Raw genomic sequence first — 24390 nt, 5'->3', positions numbered from 1 at the left:
CTCAGGAGCCCGTCCTGGAAAACTTACCTTCGCGGCCTGTGGCGGACTGGTGTCCTGCCTTTATCAGATCTTCCAGGGCGTTTGGGAGGCTGCGGAGCCCCGTGGTGAGCTCCGAGCAGGCGGCGGTGGGAAGGGGCTGCCGGGGAGCCTTCCCGAGCCGCGGGGGCCCGGACCTGCCGTCTCAGATGGAAGCCAAGCGCCGCCGCCGTTCCCGAGGTGGCGGGGGCACCGCCGCCGCTTCCCTTCCAGCCCGGGAAGGCGGAGGGCGCCCCGCGCGGCGCGGTGCCGACCCCCGGCCCTGCAGGCGGGGCCGCGCCGCCGCCGGGGTCTCCCCGCCCGGGGGTTGCCATGAAACCGAAAGCGGCTCCCGCCGGCGGCAGCAGGCAGGGGCGGCGGCAGGCAGCGGCAGGCAGGGGCGGCGGCCCTCGCGCTGCCTCGCCGCGCCGCCCGCCCCGCACGGAGCCGCGCCCCGCGCAGCCAGAGGCGGCCCCGGACCGCCCGCACCGCGCCCCGCCGCCGCCGGCGGCCACCGCGGCCCCGCCACGGCCCCGCACGGAGGGCAGACAGCGCCGGCGCAGGTGCGGCGGGGGGGGGGGGGGCGGGCCGCGGGCCGGGCCGGGCCGGGCCGGGCCGGGAGGTGCCGCGGCGGCGGGGTCACGCCGGGGCCGCGGCCGCAGGTACCGCCGCCGAGGCCGAGGGGGTGTGGGGGAGCGGGGCCGGGCTGGGCCCCGGGTCGCGTTGGCGGCGGGCTGGAGGCCCCAGGCGGTGGGTGACAGCCTCTGCGGAGGGCTTCTTCCTGCCCCCTCGGTTCAGAGGGGGAGTCTGCGCCGCGATTTTCTTTTTGCGGCGCTTTTTTTTCGCTTGCAAAGGAGGCCCGCGTAGAAAACCTGAACTTGGTGCGCCCGGGAGTTCTGCCTTGGTGTGGAAGAGCCCCCCTCGCATGGCGCTGGAGGCTTCCTCGGGCCCAGGGAGCCGAGCCCAGCCCCTGCCCGGCCGCCGTGGTGCGGGCGGGCGGGCGGCCGAGCGCCGCTCCCCGTTCGCCAGCGGGGGCACCGACGCCGCCCTCCCCCGGCGATGCTGCAGGGAGAGGCAGGCCCGGTGCGTGCCGCGGCGGCTGGCCGGGCCGAAATTTTGGCGGCCGAGAAGGAAACCAAGAAGCGGGGACTGCTGGGGTGAATGCCTTTGCAGCGGCTCTGGTCTTTTTAAATGGCAGGGAGCGAGCATCCCCGCTGGTGTCAATTGAATTCTGCTGAGGGGAGGGGATTTCCCCTCTCTGCGTGCGGCGAGACCCAGCCAGTCCTCTGACTTTCCCTGGTTCGCAGTGCTCCGGGAGCACGCTGAGGCCGTGGGCTTTGACCAAATACTTTCAACACTCTTAAGATTTAGAAGGAAAAATGGAGAGCTCCTGTTGAATTGCTTTGCCTGTTGTCAGCTTGGCTGCGCCTTCCCGGTGCCAGCCAAGAACAACTTTCCTCATCGCTTCCGTTTTGTAAACACGGCGTGGCTGAAGGAGTGCAACGATGTGCTAAAAATAGCTGGGTGTATTCAGGTTAGGCATGTCTCCAGACTGGCAGCAGTAACATGGTCGTATTTTTAAACTACCCCAGCTGATTCTACACAGAGCACGCAGGTTTAACGGCGAAGGTAAAATTGAGGTGCTCTGGGATGGTCTCATGCAGGAGTGGCGGCCTGGCTGGTACTGAGCTTCATCTTGTTTCGCCTGAGGACTGCCTTGCATTGCTGCTTTTCATCTTGGTGTGAGTGATGGTGGTCGCATGTTACGCTTGGCCTAAAACCACCCAGAGTAACTTCCTTTGCTAATGAGCCTTGATTATCTTTTATATTTCTGTCACATGGAGAAGTGTTTGCCCTGGGTGAGGACGCCGGTGTGCCAGGAGCTGCACGAGCAGAAGGCAAAACTGCAGCCCTTGGCCGAAGGGGGTTTATAGCTCAGTCAGGAGGGAGGGATATGCCTGCGTGCAAGAGCAATAGGAGACAGCAGGACCCTCCAGACCAGCGTGCTAGTCGATGGTCGCAGCTTATCAGAAGCCAGTTGTTCCCAGCTGCTTGGCAAAGGAGATCTTACAGAAGAGATTTGAAGTAGAATAGCCTGCTAAAATCCTTCCAGAAAATCTGCCCTCGCAGTACGTACTTGCTCAAATACATAACAAGTAGGCAGTGGAGCCTGGTATCATCATGAGATGAAAACAGCCCTTTTAAACCGTCAGAGGTGATGCAAGGGCAAGTGGAGGGAGACAACAACAGGCTTTGAAAGTCAAGAGGTTTTGGTGCAGTGGGGAAGTGGAGGGACGGACAGAGAGGTGAAGTGGTTATAGCTGTGGCTTCGAAAAATGATCCCTGCATCAGCATCTTGGGTGGATAAATGAGGAAAAGGTTGCATTTCAAGAGAGCTGAGTGTTTGGAGAACTGGAGGAGGATGGTGATGATGGACAAGAGTTTTATTTGTATAAGTAGACAAGAAACACCCTATCATATGGAGATACAAAGCAGAAGGAGTTGATGAGACATTGTGAAGATCTAATGCTTTAAGCCCAAGAGAGGGAGATGAAGGTTATGGACCTAAGTGGAATACAGGCTGGCTGTGTCACGTTTAGATACCGAGGGCCTGTTGGGGAAGGATGGGGGCAGCAGGCTGCCTCTGAGCTGGTGGTCATCCACAGCCCAGGTACCGGAGGAGAGGCCGAGAGTTCAGCTTCTGCAGGAAAAGGGTTTGCGGCAGTAGGGCACATCTGTCAGCAGCTGGTAGGAGACTTTGGCTGAAGAGGTGTAAGCTGCTGAATGGTAAGATTTAGAGTAACATCAGGAAGGAAGAAAGGAAAGCTCGTGGCACTCACAGAAACTGCGGAGGGCACAGGAGTAACTGCGGAGTTTAGAGGATGAGGAAGGACATCCAGGAGGGGACAAGATTTTAAAACTAGAAAGCTACTGTTGGAGACTTTGACAAAAGGAATTGCAAATGAGTGCAAAGAGCAGAAACCAGACAGCGCTTTATTTCACCCCACAGGCTCCCTAATCAGTCTCCCTAAGACAGGAGCATAAGTTTTTATGCAGCCGTCAAAGCTACGGGCCAGGTCAGGAGCTCTTCGTTCTGTGCCGCATATTGTTTGGGTCACTTCGCCAAATCCCTTCAGTGGGCAGCTGCAGACTTGGAGCGTGCTTGATCTTCTGGGCTTTATTTGCGTCCTGTCTTTAAGCTAACCAATAGCCCTTTATCTTCTTCAATTCTTTGTCTGACCCTTTGATTTTACGTAAATAGATGTTATTTGTCATCAATAAATAGCGACTATGAGAGAGCGTTCCTCTCGCTGGCCCTCCAGGGGGTGTGTAGGAGTTGTAACATTTCTTGGGCTCCTGATCTTGAGACAGTTGGCGGTGGCTGCAGTCATGTAGGTCTTTCATCTCACAGCCGTGCTGTTCTCGGCAGCAGCTAGCGGCCTGCCCGGCGCGGCGTGCCAACCCGCAGGTGCTGCTGCGGGACCCCAGCCATCTGGCTGGCATACTCACGGCCAGCGCCCGGGGTCTGGGCCCTGCGCGGCGGTGACGGTTTCAGAACATCTCCTTTTGCTTTCCGGCCCTTTTCTGTCCAAGTTTCTTGGTAAATCACTGTGAGGAGTTAATATTCACACTGTTAGTTGTCAGTCCCTTATCTGTACCAGTTTGGGCTGCAATGTGCAGTTGTTCCACCCTCTTCCCTCAGCCCAGGAAAGAAGCTAACCTCTTTACCCTGGTGTGTGGCTGGGCTGAGGAAGGTGAGGAAACTTGAGTCATGCCTATCGTTAATAAAAATGTTGCAAAAATTTCCATAGTCTCCGCAGCTCGGTCTTGCAACAAATAAACAAGTGTGTGAGAAACTGTCTGCACCATAAACCACAGTGGTTTTGATATGGGACTGCCCAGAGTGCTCTTCAGTTAAGCATGTTTGTCTCTGAGGGGGGAGTGATAAAGCAAGTTTTTGTGTGTAATATACTGACATTTGCATACAGGGGTTCTCTAAGGGTATGTTGCTGTGTGCTTATTTTGCAGGAGATAATATTGAAATGTAAAAGTTATTTTTTATTATTATTATTATTACGCAAAGCCACCCAGTGACTAACCAAACCTCAAGGAGAGGAACAATCTGCAAAGCAGTTTTTCCCAAAGTAGTTGCTGTGAGACACGCAATGATCAGGCCTGTGCTAAGTCATATGGTTTTCAGTCTCGTCTGCTATATCCATGTGCTTCAAACTGGAGAGTGGTCCTTACTATGAAAGAAACAAAAATCAAGGGTTTCATTTCTTAATATTGCCTTAGAGAGAGCAGGTACAAACAATTGCCAGACCACATATTCAATGAAAGATATTACAGAAGGCAACTGGGTACTATCTATAAAGAAAAAAAACTTGTCCATTTGTCTGTCTCAATGTCATTGACACTAAACCTTGTGTCATGGCAGTTTTTTACTGAGAAATTATGAACGTGGACCTTGGTGATGCCTGAGATGCACCTTGAGGTCACTAAAAACAGCAATGTTGTTCGCTGCTGGGAGCAATAAAGCTAAAACTGGTGCCAACAGTGAGAGCAGAGTTGGATGCCGCCCACGGCGTGTTGAGCATCCTTCTTACATGGCATCTCGCCTCATGCCAAAAGGGGCGGTTCTGCCGTTCACCCCTCACGGCAGGTCCCTACACCTTCCTCCCGGCGCTCATCCAGGCCCGTGGCGGTGGCGGGGTTTGCTGTGCAGCCGCGCTTTTGCCTGGCTGCGGCAGCGTGCGCGGACGGGCAGCAGCACAGCTTTCAACTGCAGATCGCGTTTAGAGAAGGGGCCGCGTGAAAGCACCGCTCCCAGTTCGTACCTCTGTACATCTCCAGCCCGTCCTGTTTGATCTCATGGGAAGGACTTGTTAAGAACACATCCTTTCCCCTGTTTTTTTAGGAAAAGAAAATGGTGACAGTCTTTGCTGTCACTGCTTTCCCAACAGCAAGTGCATGGGGTCCCCGACAGCATTTGGGTTTTGACATTAGCAGTTACCTTTTAAGTGAGCACTGTGACTAGAAGAATGCGTGTCCGTATGTCGTCAAATACATGTGTGCGTTAGAGCAAAATCCACTGAACTCCTGAATTCCTGAGGCCGCAGCAGGGGGAATTGTTTACGCCGGAGCAAGGGAACACGGCGGAAGAAGGGGGTGGCCAGCCTTAGCAAAATTTGAGTTCATCCTAGTAATTCAGATTAATAACTATTGAGTTGATTGATAGGTTTCTGTATACATGCTGATTAAGTTCTTCATGAAGACTAAGTCAAAGGGTCAGGGGCGTGGAAAATTAAACCAAGACTCTCTTATGCCTTGAGGAGGTATTCATGGCCAAACCGACTGAATGGTCAAAGCAACTGAAGTCCTGGATAGTGCGTCCCCTTGGGGCAGGGAAGGAGACATAAACTTAAAAGCCCCAAAGACTTAGTTCTGCAAAACGTGTAATGGCCTGTTATTTGTTAGGAAAAGTGAGGACTTCACTTTGGCTCCAATACACTGAAAGAAAAAAAATTAAAACCTGTTAGTTTTCTTGCTCTCCATCCCTTATTGTTAGCTCTTTTCAGTAACTTTTGTTTCTTTATGTTGTTCTTGTGTCTCTCTCTTCCTTCGTTCTGTTTCCTAAATGCTGTTGCTGTCTGTCTTTTCACTCACCTTCATCCCCTTGAGCCTGCTTGAAACTTGGTCAGGGTTTCAGCACTGCAGTTGGCGCTGTAGGAGATCGAGGGCTGCCCACAAACAATAACACCGGCCTACTTCTCTCTACTCATCTGCAGAGTGAAATTGTTTAAAATTAAGATCCTGCTCCTACTCAACTTCTCCATTTGGGGTTTTCCCCAAAGCTTCCCAGAAGCAGATGGCGCTTCCTGGAGCTGTGCTCGCAGAGCACTACGCTTTCTGCAGCGCTGCCTCCTCCCAACGAAACCAGCCGGATCCGTCCTTCCTCCAGAGCTGCCAGGTTCAAGGAAGGCCCACGTACGAGCTGTTTTGCTGTTCTGATGTCAGCCTGTGCAGAGGTTGTGTATAGTCAACAGCTTGACCAGGATGCACCCTGAGGATATGAGTTCATGGCAAGGACGAAAGAATATCTTCCGGTTTAAAAAGCTTGACTGTAGATGTGAGCTTGGGCTGCATCTAGAAATACAACTTGGATCAATTTAATTGATCCCATAAAGAAGCAGCATGCCTTTGAATCGATGCCTTTCCCTTTGCCACTGACTTCAGCGATGACTTGTCCAGAGCTTCAGGGAAGGTTCAGAAAAGCATGCAGTAGGTTGAGATGCCTCCTGGGAGGGGAGAAGGACATTGAAATAGGTTAGAAATGCTCTGGGAGCAAGCTCAGTTAAAGGGAAAAGGCTAAAGAGGATATGTGTTGCATTTACTACAAGATAGAATAGAAGCTTTCTTTGGAGAACTAGTATTTTAAATAACAGGAGACCTAAAAGTTATTGCTTTCATAGAAAATAAGATACCGTACTTTAGGGAAAAAAATTAAAAAGAGATTAGAAAGCCAGGGGAGGGGGCAGAGGAGAATAAGGAAAGAGTGTGGTTAGAGACGGAGTGCGTGGCACTGCCGTAAGGGCAGCGTGTTTTGGTCTGGGGGAGGAGGCTGGCACACACAGAGTCAGTGGAGATGAAGGCTGCCAGGAATCCTGGGTGCGCAATTAAGTTCAGGCTACGAAATCATTAGGGTTTGTAGCCACTTAAATTATTACAAACCCAAGTACAAACATTTATTTTCTTAGAACGGATTTTCTCTCGGTTGGAGTGCTCTGCTTTAAACGCGACATGCCTGTGCAGCCTGCAGGGTGAGTTGATGCAGCCGCTCTGTGACCCAGCCGGTGCCGTTTCCTCCGTGAGCCGTCCCTTTGCTTCCCGCAACGAGCGGGTCCCCCGAGCTCGCCAGGGCTACTGTGGAGGGATTTGCAGGGTTGGACCTGGGCTTTCCTTACGTCCTTATGTGTTTCCTGCTGCCCGTGTATTTTTTCTTTGGTCACATCACTCACCACTTTTGTGAAAGGCGAAAACTCCTCTGTATCTTGGACAAAAACTGTGAGAAAAGTTCTTGGTAACCTTGTGTTGCTCCAGCTGGTAAAATCTGCAGTCCCTGCATCAGCGCAGTAAGGGAAAATACTTTTGTCCTAACACTTTTAAAACATTTTAGATGTGATCTTTTCAAAGCTACGCTGGGGGATTTCCACTCCCTTGCTGTTTTAAAATGCTCGTACTGTTGTTTTAACCACAAAGCTTACGCTGGCGCACTCTCTCTCTCTCGCTCTCCCTCTCATTTTCTCCCCGTGGAGGACCAGCTACAGTTCTCAGGTACGGCTTTACCAAAACGTGCCTTGTTAATGCCAGCAGGAGCCTAATATTGCTAGAAATATTTCTCATCTCTGAGGGGCTCTTCAGGCGTGAGCTGTGGCACGCGGGGGTGTGAGCAGCGCGGGGCTGTGTTGGGGGAAGGCTGTGGACCGTGAAGCGTCTCCGGAACCCAGTTCACCCCTTGAATCGGCAAAGCGGTGCCAGGGTGCCGGGTTGTCGTAGGGGTGAGTGGTGGTACTTTCTTACTGAAATTTCTGTTGGTGCTCGGGAAGGCGGTAACACGTCCAGGTATTGGTACGGAAGTGGTGGGAACAAAATTATCTTCCAGCTATAAATGAGATTATTTTAAGACAAAAATTTTCCGTATTACTGTAGTGATATTGCGTTGAGTAGATGTAGAGAGATTTCTTGATAATACAGAAGTAATTAATTAATGATTAAGAGATCCAAGGAAAATAGCAGATGTAGCAAATAAGCAAGTTGTCCATAGAGTCAAAGCTACTTCAGCACCAGCCACACTTCGTTGTAAGAGTGGGGGGGTTTAAAAATTTTTTTTAAATGCTTTGTTGCTATCTATGCCTTAAAAAAATGATGAAATCTAGTCTTATGGGGATTTATTGTAATGCTTGACTGTAACTCTATGCAAAGGAAACCCTGCCGTCTTAGTCTGCTTAGTGAAAATTTGCCTATGGAGATTAGCAAATTGATACTTGCTTAGTAAGGTTTTACTGTGCTTTCAGCATAAGGTAATACTGGAATTTGAATTGGATAATATTGTCTATATAGAAAAGAAAACAAATTCGTTCTGCTGCCCTCTGAAACAACATCCCCTGTGGGGCCTCAGGCACGTATCCAACAGGAGATTTTTGCTGATAGAAATACTCTCTCCTGGGTACCAGCCGGTCACTGCAGCGCGGTTTTTCAGTGATTAGGACGACAGCAGAACAGCTCCTGAGGCTGAATTGCTGCCAGGTTAAGTAGGAGCAAGACCTGAGTATCAGTGGCGGGTCTGTGTTGGTGCAATAGCGGATCCTTTCCCTCCACAGCCTCTGGGCTGGGGGGCACAAATGATGCAGCCGGGGTCCTTCTCCCCCGTGGGGACTCTGCAAGTGCGTTTCGTTGTCAGCAGTCAAAATGCTGTAACCCCTCTTGGGTTGGAAGGGACAAGGATGATTCCTCAGTGATGTCAGATGTCATCATCTGCCTTCTTCACATGACTCCATATAATCTGCTACATCTTAAATATGTATTTCAAAGTGTATAGATATTTTTAGTCATTCTTTAGCAGACTCTGCTACGTGTTCCACTCCATATGTTAAGAGTTGGAGCATATATATCTTGTCCCCAAAATGCAGTGTTTTTGTGGAGGACCTTATATTCATAGTAAATCATATAACTTTGTTATTTTAATTCAAAAATACTGGAGGCAGCTAATAGGCCCAGTTTATAAGGCAGCTTGCAGAGGGTCATTTTAATGCAAGGTATGTCCTCCTCCATCATATTTCTGCCTGTCAGCTCCCAATGAAGTGAATTGATCTTAGACTTAGAAATTTGACAAAACTTTCCCCACCGTGACTAAGACAGGCTTCCAGTTCTGATGTACCATAAAAGGTAGATCATTTTCAGAGGGAGGGACAGGGCATCTTCTAAGACTTGTCCCTACCAAGTACCTTAGGGCAAAGCAATAGAGCTGAACTAGAGCTAGGTGTATAGGAATATAGGTGTATAAGTTTTCTTTCTGTGTCCATGTATTTCATGGAAGCACGATAAGTAAGGAAGCGATCCCAGTGCTTTTTACTGAGCAATACCCCAATCCTGGAGGGTAGCTGAGCGTTGCTCTCCCCTCACGCAGTGAATCTGACAGAAGCCATGCTCTCAGCCCCTGTTTGCTGGGTAGCAGGACCAAGGATCCTGTCTTCTTGTCCATGCATGATGACCAAATCTGTGATAGCAACTCACATATTTGCCCCTCTCAGTCTCAAAGATGTGGTGGCATTCAGTGCCTGTGCCTCAGGTCTGCCGTCCTGAAGGTTTTGGTGCTGCAGCCTACTGTAGTGGTGCGCTCATGGGGTAATCTGCTGACCTTTGGGAGGGGGCTTGGCTTTGCGTGAGAGAAAACAGGAAAAACATATTATCGTAAAAAAGAACAACCACATTACAGTGATGGTTTTCTCTCTGTGCAGTAAGTGTGTTTTCATGGTTAAAAAAAGTTAGCCAGTCCACAGTAGTTCAATGTGTTATCGGTGTTGCACGCCGCTTCTCTCAATTCTGAGTGCTGGTGGCGTAGACAAGGCAGCAGCACTGCTAGAGGGGAACTGTTTTAACATGGCTTTAAAAATGTTAATGTAATTTCTGTATTATAGTAAGTCATGCCCATGCTGATTTTTCTCCTTATTATCGTGTTCTGCTCGTCTCTTACTCAGTTTCTGAACAGTAAGATATACTAAGTGTGGAGCGTTTTAATGGAAAATGTTTGGGCTCAGTTTGGTGTGGTGGTAGTTAAAACAGGATAGCCCACATTTAAGAAAGATTATTTTTGTTATGAAAATTCTCCCCTGTGGATTATTTCCAGTGAGGTTAAAGCATCTGCATGTAACACAGTTATATAAAGAATTGTTCCAGAAGCGTTTTGCTTGTGCTGCTGCTGGTGCAGGCAGGGCTGGGATGCTGAAATGGTAGGGAGGCGCAGCTGGGAGCTCTTTGTACTGCACTGCCGTTGAGCTCCCACTCTTTGGTAGCTGTTTATAGGGCTTGGGCTTAGCTTCTAGTGATTCAAACCGCTTTTCTATGTGTGGTCAGAATTCATTCTGTTTATTTCTGTATACGGAAATCCATTTTTTGACATGTACATTTTCAGTGTTCATAGATTGTTTGGGGGGTTTTTTGTGCTGTTGCAGTGGAGTTGCAATGAAAATCCCTTTGCTGTGTGTTTTGTGCATCTGCCATAAGAGCATCGTTATGCAGCCTGAGTCTGCAGCTCCCTAATATTTTAAAACAGTGTTGTAGTTCACACGCGTGCTGAAAAATTGCAGTCTACGCACGTAAAGGAGGCCTTCCCATTGCTCTTAGCTGTGAACAGACAGAAGTGAAAGCATACCTTGTCTCCTACGCAGGCCAGGCATTAGCGTAAGCAGGAAATTGATTCAGTTAACCATCGGCGTGCTCTTGCTGTCACAAAAAAGCACTATTTCCCTTGATGGTTTCCCTTTGGTTTCAGTTCAGAGAGCACGGGTGAGGGTGCTGGAAGCCAGAAGTGGAAGAAGAGCTTCTGCAATCCGCCCTGAGTCACCGGTGGGCGCTGGGGCGGGAATTACATGCTGCCTGCGACGGTTTGGATCGCGTCCCGCCGAGCGCTGGCCGGTGGTAGGTCTGGCACAGGGCTGCCATTTCTTGGCTCCTCTGAGCCGGTCTCCCCAGCTGATTCACACGGGCACCTCTCCAGCTTGGGTGAAGCATCGCCATCCACGGGCCCTCCCCCCTGGGCAGCCCGTTTCCTCCAGCGAAACAGCTGCAAACCCCGCAGCAAACCTCCTGCAAGGCTGGCAGCGGTGGCAAACGTCCCCAGTCTTCTGGGCAGCCAGAGGTTTCTGTTCTGCCCCCCAAGCAGGCAGGCTCGCCTTTTGCCTGAAGCGCGCTTTCCTGTGCCCTGAGGTGCCCTCAGCTGTGCAGCACGCTCCTGAGCGAGGCTGGGGTGGAGGAGGGACTTTCATGGAGATGCCGAGAGTCTCCATTTTTAGGAATGGGATCTGGGTTGGGTGCGTCATGAAGGTGTTTAAGGAGATAAAGGCTCTCGTTTCGGCAAGAGAGTTGGAAGGCGTCGTACCACAGCAGAGTCCTCCTTGCAGAAAGAGATGGGAATGAATGTGGTTGACTTAATGAGCAGCGAGAGCTCTGAAGGAGTTTCTGGATGGGATTTTGAGCTGGTAAGTGTGTTTTTTCTTAATGCATCTCATAACTTTGTTGCCTAAAACACCTGTGACATTGCTCACCCCAGCTGGAAGTACTTCTGGAGTTAAGGTAGACCCTTAAAGGCAAAATGGGTAAAACATGGATTTTTTTTTTTTTAATGTGTTTTTACACAGCGCAGCATTAACTTGCTAAACCATACCATCAGATGATACAAGTCCTGCAGTGTAACAGGACTCAAGGAATGGGATGCCACGTAAATGGAAGAGAGCACTAATAAGAGAGAGGAAGGAAACACGTTTTGGGGTTCTCACCAACCAACAAGTTTGTAGGAAATTCGTCCTGTAGGTAGTCTGTGCTGTGGAAGTTAACGGTGACAGCTCTCCATCTGCAGCGCTCTGCTGCTGGCGGCTGCTACCGAGGCAGCCCAGGCACGAGGCTGGTCATCCCTCGGGCTGCATTTTCGCATCTCTGGTTGACGTGGGGAAAATAGAATTGCTCCCTATTAAGCGTCAGAGAACCCGGGAACCCAGTTTTCAGAGGAGAAAAGGTCAGCTGTTCAAAAATGAAAGGAGCGACATGGACAATCACCCCTGGTTTGACGCAGAAGGCTGTTCATTTAGAGGGACCAAACAGGGTAATTTGCAAACTCCAGTTGGAATAATAAGTCTTTATGCCTGGAATATGATTAGGGCTCGTATTGCTGTGGGTTACCCATGTTAGATGACCAGTTGTGCTGGAGTAAGTCTAACATTCAGCCTGGTGGAGGGCAGGGAGGCTCTCACAAGCTGGGCAGGTAAATACTGTACAATCATGAACAAGGGTGCCGAGTTACAGGAGAACGTAAACGTTTGCTGTGAAATACATTTTTGTTGGTTAAGTGCTTTGGCTTGGTTTTGGACCAGGTACTTTATTTGTCCGCAGGATTTTCTCGCCCAGTATGGGATATTAAAGTAGAAAGGAAAATGGATGTTGCTTTCTGGAGCCTAAGGTGGTCTGTGGCAGTGCTTGAGCTGCGCGTGGCACAGCACTAATCGCTGCTTTCGTGGGCCAGGAATCCATTGCAGCAGGGAGGAAGGGCAGTATATCAGTACTTGGCATACTGTTTCATGCCAACTGTAAGGTTATTAATGGTGATGTGTTGGCCCTGCTTCCCTGCGAAACGGGCAAATACCCTCAGTGACCTTACAGGAGCTGAGTCAGAGCTCTCAGAGAGGTGCTGATGCCAGTAAGAGTGACTCGAGTGACTGACAGGGCGGGTGATGCACACAGAGAAGAAATAGCGTCCCATGGCACAGCTATAAAATCGAGCGCGTCCCCCGTGAAACGATCTGAGAGCTCAGGTGCGTTGTGCTTTTGTACACATCCTGTAAGGAAAAAAATGTCTTTTGAATGCAAAGCTGCAAGAAATGAAAATCAGAGTGGCAGGTCTTGAGCTACTTGCAAGAAAACCTACTGCAAGCTTAGGGACCAGTGGCAAATCTCAAGGTTTGTGGCTTAGGGCTTGAAACAAATGTTGCTGTTTTTTCCTATTAGAAAATTAACATTGCATTCCTGTGCTGCCTATGAGCTTTGATAGGTTGAGAGAAAAACTTATGTCACGCTTCTGATTGCAATCTTGCTTTTCTTTCTTTTTTTTCCACCGCCTCTTTCAGGCAGGATTAATACAGCCAAGAACTTGCACATAATTAAGTAAAACTTTGAAAAAACAGGATTCGAGTTTACTGCTATAAATGAGTGATCAATGGGAAAAAGAAAGATGTCAAGTTAAGAGGCTTTGACTCCTGTAACACCTAAACTGAAGGTAAAATCCCCTTGCTGCCTTTTTTTTTGTACGCTCCTTGCTGTGAACCACAAAGCTGTTTTCTGCTTGAACCAGCGCAATGAACTTGTGAAGTCATGTGGGTGGGCTCTACGTTAAGTGTAGACTTTCCTGGCAGACATTAGGGACAAGACTTGGCCTCTGCTTTCCCCAGCCATGTCTGTGACTCTTGTAATTTTTTTTTGAGACTAAGAGCTGCTGCAAGAAAATTTTAAAAAACATAAAAATCTCTATTCTGCAGAAAAATTTTCAGATTGTGAAACTCGTTTCCAAAGAAGTGTGCTTTGATGCTTGTCATGTAACCATCATTTTGTGGTTCTCTGAGCGTTTTGTTTTTCTTCCATAGTTGGCACCGCATTTCCCTCCGAAATCTGTCGCACCCTGCTGCCGATGACAACCCTCCCGCGAGCAGCAGCCTGCTGCAAGCAGTAGCGAGGCGGCGTGGCTGCCGGTGAATATTTGAAGGGATTCACCCTGTGTCTGGTTCCCAGTGCAGCTCCCATGGCCTGTGACGAACCCGCTGCTCTCTCGGGCATCTTCACGCGCCAGAACTCTGCCAGCGCCGTCTCTCTGGACTTCGAGCCTGACACCGACTACAAGTTTGTTGAAACCTTAGAAGACCGATACAAGTGCGCCTACTGCCACCTCGTCCTTCGCAATCCCCACCAGACAGGATGCGGGCACCGATTTTGCCAGCAGTGCATTCTGGCTTTGAGGTCAGTGCAAACTCCTGCATCCGCAAGCTCCCCGTACTCCCCTTCCTAAAAAGAAGTCAACGCCTTCTATAAATCAGCAGTGAGTGCCATAATAATAGTACTGATCTGATAAAACGCTGAAGGAGTCAATGGAAAGACTCTGTTGAACTCAGTGACTGCGTGCTCAGTGTTTTAAAGGTGTCGTTAATGACCTTACCCAGTGCTGGCGAGGAATACTTTGGTAACTGCAGGGAAGTCAGCATAGAGAAATTGTTGATGTAAGCTTAAGCACTACTGTGTGAGATGCTGTTTTGGTCTGTCCGTCTAGCATTGCGTTGTTCAGATGAATCTGTTGCATTAATGTCTCACGGTATTGGCACTGGTGGTCAGATTAAGCTGTTTGCGTTTGTTTCTGTATAATTTCTTTGATTTTAGTGGAGTTACAAAACTGATGTGACTATTACCCGATACTACAGTCAGATCACAAGGCTGCCAGCATCCATCTGCTTGGGATTTATCTGCAGGTACCAATGAGTTTACCCCCCAGTGCTGTCTAGGAGTACACTACGCACTGTTTGGTGTACCCGAGGGCAGGATTTGGCCCAGGAAGGCTGCAGAGGAGCCTGTTCATGTGGATGGATGTCGCCGTTACCTTCTATGAATTTTAGATGCTTCATGTTTGCTGCTTTCTCTGGCTGGGTTGCCTCCCTTTTGCACTGCCTCAATAAGTGCTTTTCTGTCCCTTATTGTAGGAATCTGGAAGGCTTTGAAGACAGGAGCCATTAGATCTTTTACTGATGTAGGAAGGAGCGCGCTGCTCGCACTAGGCAAAGGCTGGGTTTAATGCATGCGGTGGGATTTTTTCAGATATGACATTTGCAAGCAGCAGATGGCTAGAGAGTAACAAAGTCCTCTTAATTAAAAACCATCTTATTAACACTTGTAGGACCAACTCTGCTTTCTGTTGCATATTCGCTGTTGCAGCTTAATGCCCTCTTAGAGCTGTGGGCAGAATTTGGCTGTGTAGTTGCCAGACAAAAGTGTTTTTGAAGCACTTTTTTGGTTTTTATGGTATCTAGTACTGATTTCTGCTAGAGTCGGATTCTAGCATAGCCCAATTTCGTAAAATAAATCAATTTTTCTCTGGGTTAACATGACTCTTCTTTTGATCTAGGGAGTTGAATGCAGTACCCACCTGTCCTGTCGACAAGGAAACAATAAAAATGCATGAGGTAAGTGGCTGTAGTTTTACTTCAGCAGTCAACATCTGCATGGAAAAGGCAAGACAGCTGAGAACAAGGTGGCTCTTAGTCTGTTAGGCCTCAGGGGCAGAGCAGTTTTTGTCTCTGAAATGATGCTAAGGGAAGCAGTGTATTCAGTGATGCTCTCCCAGAAAGGAGGTCTGAGTGTATAGCTAAAGCTTTATTTTATACCTCATGTTCTGAAGTTATTTCGTTTTAGTCTTCTGTATTTCCAGTAAAGTGTCAAAGAGTTTCACAAAGTTTTAAATCTTCCCTAGTCATCAGATGTCTTTTTTTAGTAGAGAGTTTATTGACTTGCCTTTTTAATGCCCCATCTTGCTGGGTCATCTTGTTTATTTGATTGTCTTTGTTTTCACTTGGTTATAATTTGCTGCCTTAACTATTTCCATTATATCTCATTAACCCTGCAGGCTTAATTTACTTTTGGGTAACGTTTGAGAGGAAAAGATAAGTTCACGCTTCTTATTTTGCAAAATACTTGGTTTGGTTTTTTTTTTTTTGGTAATGGATTCATTTGTCCTTATTTATATGCCAGGGCGTGAAAGTATGCTACATACTTGGTCCTGCCAGAATTAATTTTCCAGTGAAATCAAATATCTCCTTCGTCTCTCCTACTCCCGATAGGAAATTGTAATCAGACTGTCCACGTGATTTTTGTTTTTCATTCACTGTCTTCTACTTTGTGTAAATTTTGATGGCAGTAGTGCAACAGTTCACAGTGCAGCTTTATAATGCTTCTTACAGGAAGACCACTAAACAAGACTGAAAGTTTGCTCTGGGGGCTTAATTTGCTTCTGCGTATGCAACTGGGAATGGTGCTGCTTCTCAGAGTCTATAGAAGGGATATCTCAGCATCGTCTCCATCCCAAAGGCGCGCTGCACTGCTTGAACATCGGAGGAGCGTGCGCAGAGCTGGTTTGGCCTTTGGGGCCTGTTAGCTCCAGCTGCTTTCTTCTAGATACAGGCAGGCTCTGTAGATACAGAGCGGTATCTTTCTTCTAGATACAGGCGGTTTTATAGCTCCTGAGCTACTAGTCCTGCTGGCTGTGGGATGGATTAGCATCTGTGGAATAACTACATGGGGAAAAAACCCTATGCTTATTAGAAAATTCATGTATGTTTTAATTTGTATTTTTAGTATACATTTTCAATATGAATTATCAAAGCCCATACTCGCAATTATGGAGTCTACACTCGTGTGCTTAAAAGATTTGTTGTGATGTTTTGCTTTTTTGTATTCTTTACAGTATCCTGTGTGACTGCATATGAAGGCTGGTTTGCTTCCTTTGCAGGTATTCAAAGACAACTGCTGCAAAAGAGAAGTTCTCAACTTGCACGTGTTCTGCAAAAACGTTCCTGACTGCAATTCAAAAATCATTCTGGGACGATACCAGGTTAGTTTGCTTGATCAAATTTTGAAGCCTTTGATTTTCATGTGAACTCTGTGTATTTATGGTAAGCTAAATTCCCGAGATTGTCTTCAGACTTCAGAGTTATTGTAGCAATGTGGTTTAAGTACAAAGATTATGACTTAGCTATACACTGTAAGTAACAAATGTTAAGCTCAAAATATTATGGCTGTTGCCTTGTTCCAGCTTTGCCTTAGGTTATTTGTTTAATAAGAAACATTTGCTTTATGTAGCTTTAGCATATCCCCAGTGCCTACACATACCTTCTGTATGCTTAGGCGCCACGTGATGGTTGATTCAAGAAAACTTGCCAAGACGTACAGGCCATTTGGGCCTTTTTTCGGTATAGCAATTGAGTGAAAAGTGGAAGTCATGCAAAGGACTCTCCAAATTTTCACGTTCGCTTTAGTTTTGAGGTTGGAAAAGGAGGAAGTTTATGGAGGAAAAAGTATTTGGAGTTTTGTTTGTTACCGAACTGCCAAATGTTTCTGTGGGTCTGTTTGGCAATTGGAGATACGATGAAATACTTTGGGGTTTAATTTGCTGTTGCCTGTTGCAGGAGCATCTTCAGCAGTGTTTGTTTGAAAGCGTGCAATGCACTAACGATGGATGTTGTGATCAAATTCTTCGGAAAGACTTGAAAGAGCATTTGAGCCAGCATTGTAAATTTCGAGAAGAAATGTGTCAGTACTGTAATAAATATGTGGTGTTAATTAACATGAAGGTAAGATTATAAAGCATTCCCTGGGAATCCATAGCACATGTTTCCTCTTAATGTTGCTGAGTGAAAAGTTCCCAGCATTGCAATGGGGCTTAACAACTCTTGAAACAAAATTTGGCCGAGTAGGTGAAGGAGAAGGTATAATGAATGTGCTCTAAATAATGTCAGTTACTGTTGCTCTCTTAGGAACAGCAACGTGATACGGGGTTTGCGCGTGTATGTTTGGGATTACTTTTTGCACAGCTTCCTCTATGTATACTACTTTACAAAAATGCAAACGATTGCCTTGTTTTGTTTCTTTTTCCCCAGAATCATGAGAAAAATGACTGTCCTGATTATCCTGTGCCTTGTCTCCAAAACTGTTCACAGATAATTCTGAAAAAGGAGGTACTATTGTTTTTTTCATATATTGTGATTCATCAGGTCACACACGTTTATGAAAACTGAAAGTTAGCTTGCAGACCACATCAGCCTGTGCCAATAAAACTTCACTGCTCAAAGTATTTTCTTTGTTTGGTCCTAAAAGGACCATCGTACAAGCGAGGCGTTCGGTCACTGCAAAGCATCGACATTTTGCAGTATCAGGAAAATATCTGGCTTGCTTATTGACTCTGAATACTCATTTTCCTCTTTACGTGATCAGTGGTGTCCTGACGTTGGCCTTTATTCACCCTTTATACAGGCATTCAGATTTTATCAGTGCGGCAAGTTACTTAATATTTATTTCATTGCAAGTTTCTTTGTCAATACATGCAGATTGAAAAGCACCACGCTGTGTGTCCTGAGGCAGAAGTGGACTGCCCGTATAAGCAGTACGGCTGTCTTGTAAAGGTACTGTTTTATGGATCTTCTTTGTACTGGGACTGGAATTTGTCTCCCAAACCAATCAGAGTCATTAATCAAAATAAGCAATTTTTGTTCTTTCACAACCATTTCTAGTATCGGCTAAGGTGCTGTACCAGGGAATCAGGACTGCCATTGCCTCAGTTTCAAAGCACAGAGGAGACATTTTAAATGCTTGCATCAATAAATTTTTTACTAACAACAGCTTCAAAAATCTGCTTATCTTGTTATTTTATTCTTTCACTTCCCCCGCTAAGGTTAAAAGAGGGAAACTTGCTGAACATGAAAACGGCGCCCTGAGGGAACACATGCTGCAGATTTTAGACAAGAACTCCCGGTTGGAAGAACAGGTAAGTCGTCTTTAACAAGCACTCTTCAGCGGTTCTTGGCTGGTTGGAGGATCGTGCGAGATTCTGCATTTGTTGCCTGGTTTAGCTCAGCTACATTTTAAAAGACTGTTTTTATCGTCTCTGCACACCTCAGAAGTCAGAATAAGCTCTTCTAGTGAAGTCAGTCAATTAGATGGAAACCTGTCTGTGCTCAGGCACGTATATTCTACACCAAGCACGGTGGGAGGCTCGTTGCCATCGCTCACCTCATTTGCTTTCAGTCTCTGCTTACAGTCGATATGAGGTTTGGAGATAAAGCATTTTAAAGTTTCAGTGGCCGTTCAGATTGCTCCGAAAAGGAGCCTTTAGATGCCCAAGTTACCCCCTCTGCAGAGGCAGCGCGGAGGAGTGCAGAGCCAGTTGCAAGCACTTTTCCACTCGCGATCATTTCTGCAGCTCCCAGCAGGTGACCCTGGGTGCGTGCCCAATCCTGCTGAGGTGAATGCATCCAAACTGATGGTGGACTTAATCTTCTCCTTGTTGATGCTAAAAATAAGTGCCCCAAAGTGCTACAACTTGGTTTTGGAGTTAGTATCCCTCACTGACTCATCTCTTTTACTGGTTAGACCCCAGTAGAGAAAAAAAAAAATATATATATATACATACGCACAGAAACACACATGCGCATGTGTGCGTGTAAGTATGTATTATCCCCCTATAGAGCCGAATGGATCATCATGATGGGGATGAGAGATACGAGTCTCTTTGCACCTGTTGCCACACAGATCTGTTAAAGAATATGACTACCTTATGTTCAGTACTTGCCAGCGCTTATCCACGAATTGTGAATTAAGTAGTGCTATATCTAGCTAAGTTAGAGGCTTTGCGCTGTAAACTTTTCCACTTTCTCCTATATAGTTACATATGTTTTAATTTGATTGTTGTATATTTTGGTGTGCCTTAGCATTTTTACTCTTGTTTTTTCCATCTGTAGATATCTGACCTGTATAAGAGCCTGGAATGTAAAGAGATTAAAATCCAGCAGCTAGCAGAGGCCATTAAAAAGTGTGAGAAAGAATTCAGACAGTTTACACAACTGTTTGGTAAAAATAGCAACTTGATGGTAAGCACACAGGTGAGATGTTAATTTTGGCTTTTTTGGCCAATTGCTTTTTTGTATCCTTAAATGTGTTTATCCAGCAATAGTTGTTATTAGTAGCAGGGCAATAACAAATACTGTCTCCCAGACACTTCACGAGCCCTTCTTGTTTTTTTACAATACAGTACTGTCTTTTCATTTTAACCAATAAAGAAGTTTGGATATCTGGTCTGGATAAATTGGATTGGATAAATCCTCATGGCCGGATCCCCATGGCAAATATGTAGGTGTAAATTTGAATAATCGGTTGAACGAAGTGATGCAGTGCAAATGGATCTGAGTAAGGGCTGGCTTCTCAGTCACTAAAGACTGGATTAATTGTGAAGGAGCATTTGGCTGGGTTCCTAAGCCAGCGGAGTCCTTTTGAATGCACCCTATAGCTGATATTGCTGACATGCTAAAGGCTTCTTTATCTTATTTCAAATGAAATGGCCGGTCTTGTCTCCGCTTCCACCCTCTTCCAATGGTATGAACTGGGAAGGCTCTGGCCAGTCACCTGGATAAGTCTGCGCGCCTGGAATCGCAAGTGAAACAGCTAATACAGATGGCAAACCAGCAACAAAGCAAATTAGACTTGCGACCCCTGTTTGACACAATTGAAAATGTAAAACAGAAGATTGCCCTGATGGAGACATACGATCAGCGCTTGGGTATGTTAGGACTTTTGTTTCTTTTCTGTGCGGGTGTGGGGTTTCTGCTGACTTACTGGTGGCTAAGTAGAGGCTCTGGTGCTACAGTCAGTCAATTGCAGCTATTAGCCAGAAGGGGCTTTCTTCTTCTCGCTTTCTCAGGCCGTGCCGTGGTGGTACACGCTGCGTCCTCCCGCCTTCCCCTACTCCACAATGTCTCCCGAATTCCTGTGGCACTGCAGGGCCAGAGAGCTGGGCTTCGTCAGGCTGGTGCGCTGCGATGGAGGCAGCGGTACTGTCCATAGTCGGGCATTAAACCTGGCTTGTAGTTACAGGTTTTCCTTACTCAACTACCAGCTGCAATTACAATTTTAAAAAGTTAATAGGTGTAGTAGCACTAGTTAACAGCCTGTACTCAGGCTTGAGTAGTTCAGTTTTGCCAGCTCGAGTCTGGTTGCTTTTTGTATCCAGTGCTCTGACAGTTTTATTTTACCAAGCGTGTGTCTGGTTTTTTTCCTCCAGTTGTTTTGGAAGGTCAGTCCAGCAAACACGATCTCCAGATCAATATTCACAAAGCACAGCTCAATAAAAACGAAGAACGGTTTAAGCTTCTGGAAGGCACGTGCTACAACGGGAAATTAATCTGGAAAATCACAGACTACAAGATGAAGAAAAAAGAAGCAGTGGAAGGCCGTGTCCTCTCCATATTCAGCCAGCCCTTTTACACCAGCCGCTGCGGGTACAGGTTATGCGCGAGAGCCTACCTGAACGGGGACGGCTCAGGAAAGGGGACACACGTCTCTCTCTACTTCGTAGTGATGAGAGGGGAGTTTGACTCGCTGCTGCTGTGGCCTTTCAAGCAAAAAGTTACGCTTATGCTTTTGGACCAAAGCGGGAAAAAAAATCACATCATGGAAATCTTTAGAGCTGACCCCAATAGCAGCAGTTTCAAAAGGCCGGACGGGGAAATGAATATTGCCTCCGGATGTCCGCGCTTTGTGCCGCACACGGTCCTGGAGAACACAAAGAACACCTACATCAGAGATGACACTCTGTTTTTGAAAGTGGTTGTGGATTTAACCGATCTGGAGGAACTGTGAAAAGCGTACCTGATCAATGTGACTGCTTTAACCATTAAGAAATGCTTTCTTGGTGACTACCAGCCATGCAATAGTGTATTGCCACTAGTCAAGCTACTGATAATGTTTTGAGGCTTTTGGACTGCCTAACAGATAATGAATTGCCAAAGCATCAGCCTTTCCCTTTTTAACCTTTTTTTCAAGACTGCGTTTTTAAGGCAGCTAGAAGTCCGGTTTGATGTGAACATGCATTCGATCCAGACCTGGCTCGGTCCAGGCTGGGGGGAATGCTTGGCTCCCATCACCAGACTGGCGCTTGGAGGTGAAACTCCTCCAGTAAGGCCCGTGGAGCCCAAGCAGGCCTGTGGGCTCCCGTCCCTCCCACAGAACTGATGCCATGCCCAAGCACGTGAGTGCATTTAGCCTGTCTGAAATGGAAACGTTTCAACATCAGCACATTTGAATCAATGTATTACGATCCCTCCACTTCCCGGATTTTTGAAGCAGGGAAAACGGCCTCAGCCAGGCAGGGAAAACATTGGCCTGGGATCTTGTATCTTTTTGTTGTTGCTGTTGTTTTAATTTTTTTTTCCAGAAAGCCCAGAGGACGATGCCAATGCCTCTTACTTTTCTAGCCTGATGTTTCAGCTGTATGGAGTACCCCCAGGCCACAATAGCTTTGTTATGTCCTTTCCGTTCCTGCCTAGTGCCTTGGGACTGATTTCCATTGGTGGTAAACATCCTCAGTCCCCATCTGAAATCAAAAGAAGCCGCAGGCGCTTCTCACCTCTCAGGACATGGCCCGAAGCGGGGTCCTCGGCCAGCCTGCCAGCTCCTGGCTGCGCTGCTGGAAGACGAGGGGCAAAACTCCTGTACTTTTGCTCCCACATCTGCACAAAAGAGATGTTTTCTGGCCTACCAGCTCTACAGAAGGCAGGAAGAGCTTTGGATATCTGCTTGAGAAAAAACCCACATAAAATGCACTGTTCCCCTCTGCTAGAAATGGGGATGTTTGGGAAAGAAGGAGGAAGATGGACTAGGGAGTGAGGCTGCTGTAAGAGCCCAGTTCTCACAGGTAGTGCAGCTCTAGGGTTTGTTAAAAGGCGAGACAGCTGCTGCGTAACAACCGCGAACTATGAAGTACATCTGAAGATCTTAATTTTTATTCCAAGTTCCCTCCAAGGGAATGTGTGCATTGTATGGGGTTTACTGGAGACGCACTAAAACCACCAAGATCAGGCACTGAGGAACAAGTGACAAAGAACACACGTGCCTTTTTAAAGCCTTTTGGGTGCCTGTAAGAGGGATGTCATTTTGCACACTCGGTCATTTTGTTATTACAAGTGACAGGATTTTGTGTCTCTCGTCTCACAGATCAGGTAGTGGAACATCGCAACGTTGTCCATTGCTCCTGCAGTCCGCTGGCAGAGCAAACCCGGAGCTTGTCAAGAGACAGCAAGAAACCAAGCTGGGGTTAGAGTAAGAGTAAACTAGGCAGGATAAAAATCAAAACGGTGCACAGACTGCAAGGTATAAGGTAGTAAATTCAAGAGGGCAAATGTGGCAAAATCAAAAATGCCCTTTCTCTGCGGGATGCTGATATCAACTGAAGTAAGACGATTTGGGGATTGATACCAAGACGAAGGCAAAATACCATATTTTATATCTGCAGTCTCATTGCTAGGCATTTGCTTTCCCACACGGTTTCTAGGACATAATTCAGACACAAATATTTTCAAGTTCGGGGGTGGGAGGGAAGAGCCCTTAGTTATCTGTACCTCATGGTGAGTTAGCACATCTCAAATCGTTGCTTTATGTCTAGATGTCCTTTTTGTTGTACGATGTCAGGATGTACTGGGCCACCCTAGGGGCTTTCCGTGTTCCCAGAGACAGATGGCGAGGGACGGATGTTATTCTTTTGTACGGCCATGACTGACTTTAAGAGTAATTTTGGCTGTGCAACAGAGAGAATTAGGCCTCATGTCCTTAACACTTCATTACAGAAAGAGCAAGCTTGGTTTGAAAATGGTGTGGCATTCTAGGACATCAGTCCTGAGCCTCGGACGTGGACTTCGTGTCGATGATTACTTTAATATTTGTCATGTAACTTTCAAAGTGGCACAACTTGTATAATAACCACTAATAACTGACGGAAACGTACCACCCGTGTTTCCTGGGACTTTCCAGTACGTTAAGCGTAAAATAGAGAAAGCGATAAAGAACTTGGACAATCAAGGGAGGCAAGAGGGAAAGGATGCGGTCTGTGTCCTGGCAAATTCCCAGCCCTCTCCGCCTCTACCACCCCAAGCGTAAAATAGGGATGATAATAATACTTGCAGAAGCGTTAGGACTATTTAAATGTTTATGAAGAATTTTGAGCATGAAAAGAGCTAAGTATTATTAAAACTCCATTTCTAATTGTTAGAGTAGGTGATGGCATAGTGACGTGGACAAGTGTTTGGTGTGTTCCTGGACAGATTCTGAAAGCATGTTCGGTTTTAGCCAGTCCGTACTGTAATCTCTCCTCTACCTACCAGTTGGGTTTAGGTTTTTGCCACGAATATTCCTTTTAAAATTTTGAAGCACAGATGATTCATCCTGGGTGATGGAAACATCCCTTTTGAAATACTGCCTGTTTTTTAAAGAATTAGTTGAGAAAATTAATTTTTTTAAAGACAACCTTCTTTAAATTGGTTCTTTTTATTACAACAATTGGGAGTTTTATGTTAAAATTTTCAGCGATTTTTACTACTTGTAAACAAACCGGATTTTAAATTTCATCCCATTCCTAATAAAGAAACAAATGTTGTATAGCATGAATTGTCGGGAAGAATTTTGATGTTGCATGAAAAACACCAAAAAACTTTTCAATAATATTGTACTGGGTAAGTAACCAAAAGAGCATCGGGTATTTCTACATCAGCATACAGTATGTTTTTAATGTATTTATTGACAGTTTGTAGTTGTTTGAATATCTCTTACTACAATACAGGCGTTTTTCTAGCCGAATGTCATCACTGTATACATAAACTAATGTAAGAATAAATAATTTTACCATCCTTCTGGAGTGAGCGTGGCATATATTCCTTTTGGCTGGATTTAAGCAGACGTTTTAGAAGGATGTGGGATACTGGATATTTGCACTCAAAACTTTGCTGACAATCCAGAAGAACCCCGACACTGCTT

At 46.7% G+C, this 24390-nt stretch overlaps 1 protein-coding gene across 4 annotated transcripts; it reads left to right on the top strand.

Annotated features, from left to right (window-relative positions):
* Window positions 1-472: 472 nt before the first annotated feature.
* Window positions 473-24263, top strand: TRAF5 (TNF receptor associated factor 5). Of its 4 annotated transcripts, none has more exons than XM_087773991.1 (12): window positions 473-578; window positions 12912-13060; window positions 13570-13794; window positions 14948-15005; window positions 16328-16429; window positions 17004-17168; window positions 17475-17552; window positions 17922-17996; window positions 18266-18358; window positions 19332-19472; window positions 19978-20146; window positions 20648-24263. In XM_087773991.1, exons 3-12 carry the CDS (start codon window positions 13580-13582, stop codon window positions 21223-21225), a joined length of 1674 nt encoding a protein of 557 aa, XP_087630117.1. In that variant the 5' UTR covers window positions 473-578; window positions 12912-13060; window positions 13570-13579; the 3' UTR covers window positions 21226-24263. The 4 variants fall into 4 exon arrangements, with proteins under 4 accessions (XP_087630117.1, XP_087630119.1, XP_087630118.1 ...); XM_087773993.1 differs by having other exon boundaries at window positions 13425-13794; window positions 19332-19460; XM_087773990.1 differs by lacking the exon at window positions 473-578 and adding an exon at window positions 11105-11273 and having other exon boundaries at window positions 13425-13794.
* The last annotated feature ends 127 nt before the right edge of the window (window positions 24264-24390 follow it).

Source organism: Nipponia nippon, unplaced genomic scaffold, assembly GCF_047370975.1.
Source record: "Nipponia nippon isolate SJK-2023a ecotype South Korea unplaced genomic scaffold, ASM4737097v1 scaffold_4, whole genome shotgun sequence".
Taxonomy (NCBI): domain Eukaryota; kingdom Metazoa; phylum Chordata; class Aves; order Pelecaniformes; family Threskiornithidae; genus Nipponia; species Nipponia nippon.
This window is presented reverse-complemented; position numbering and strand designations above follow the sequence as displayed.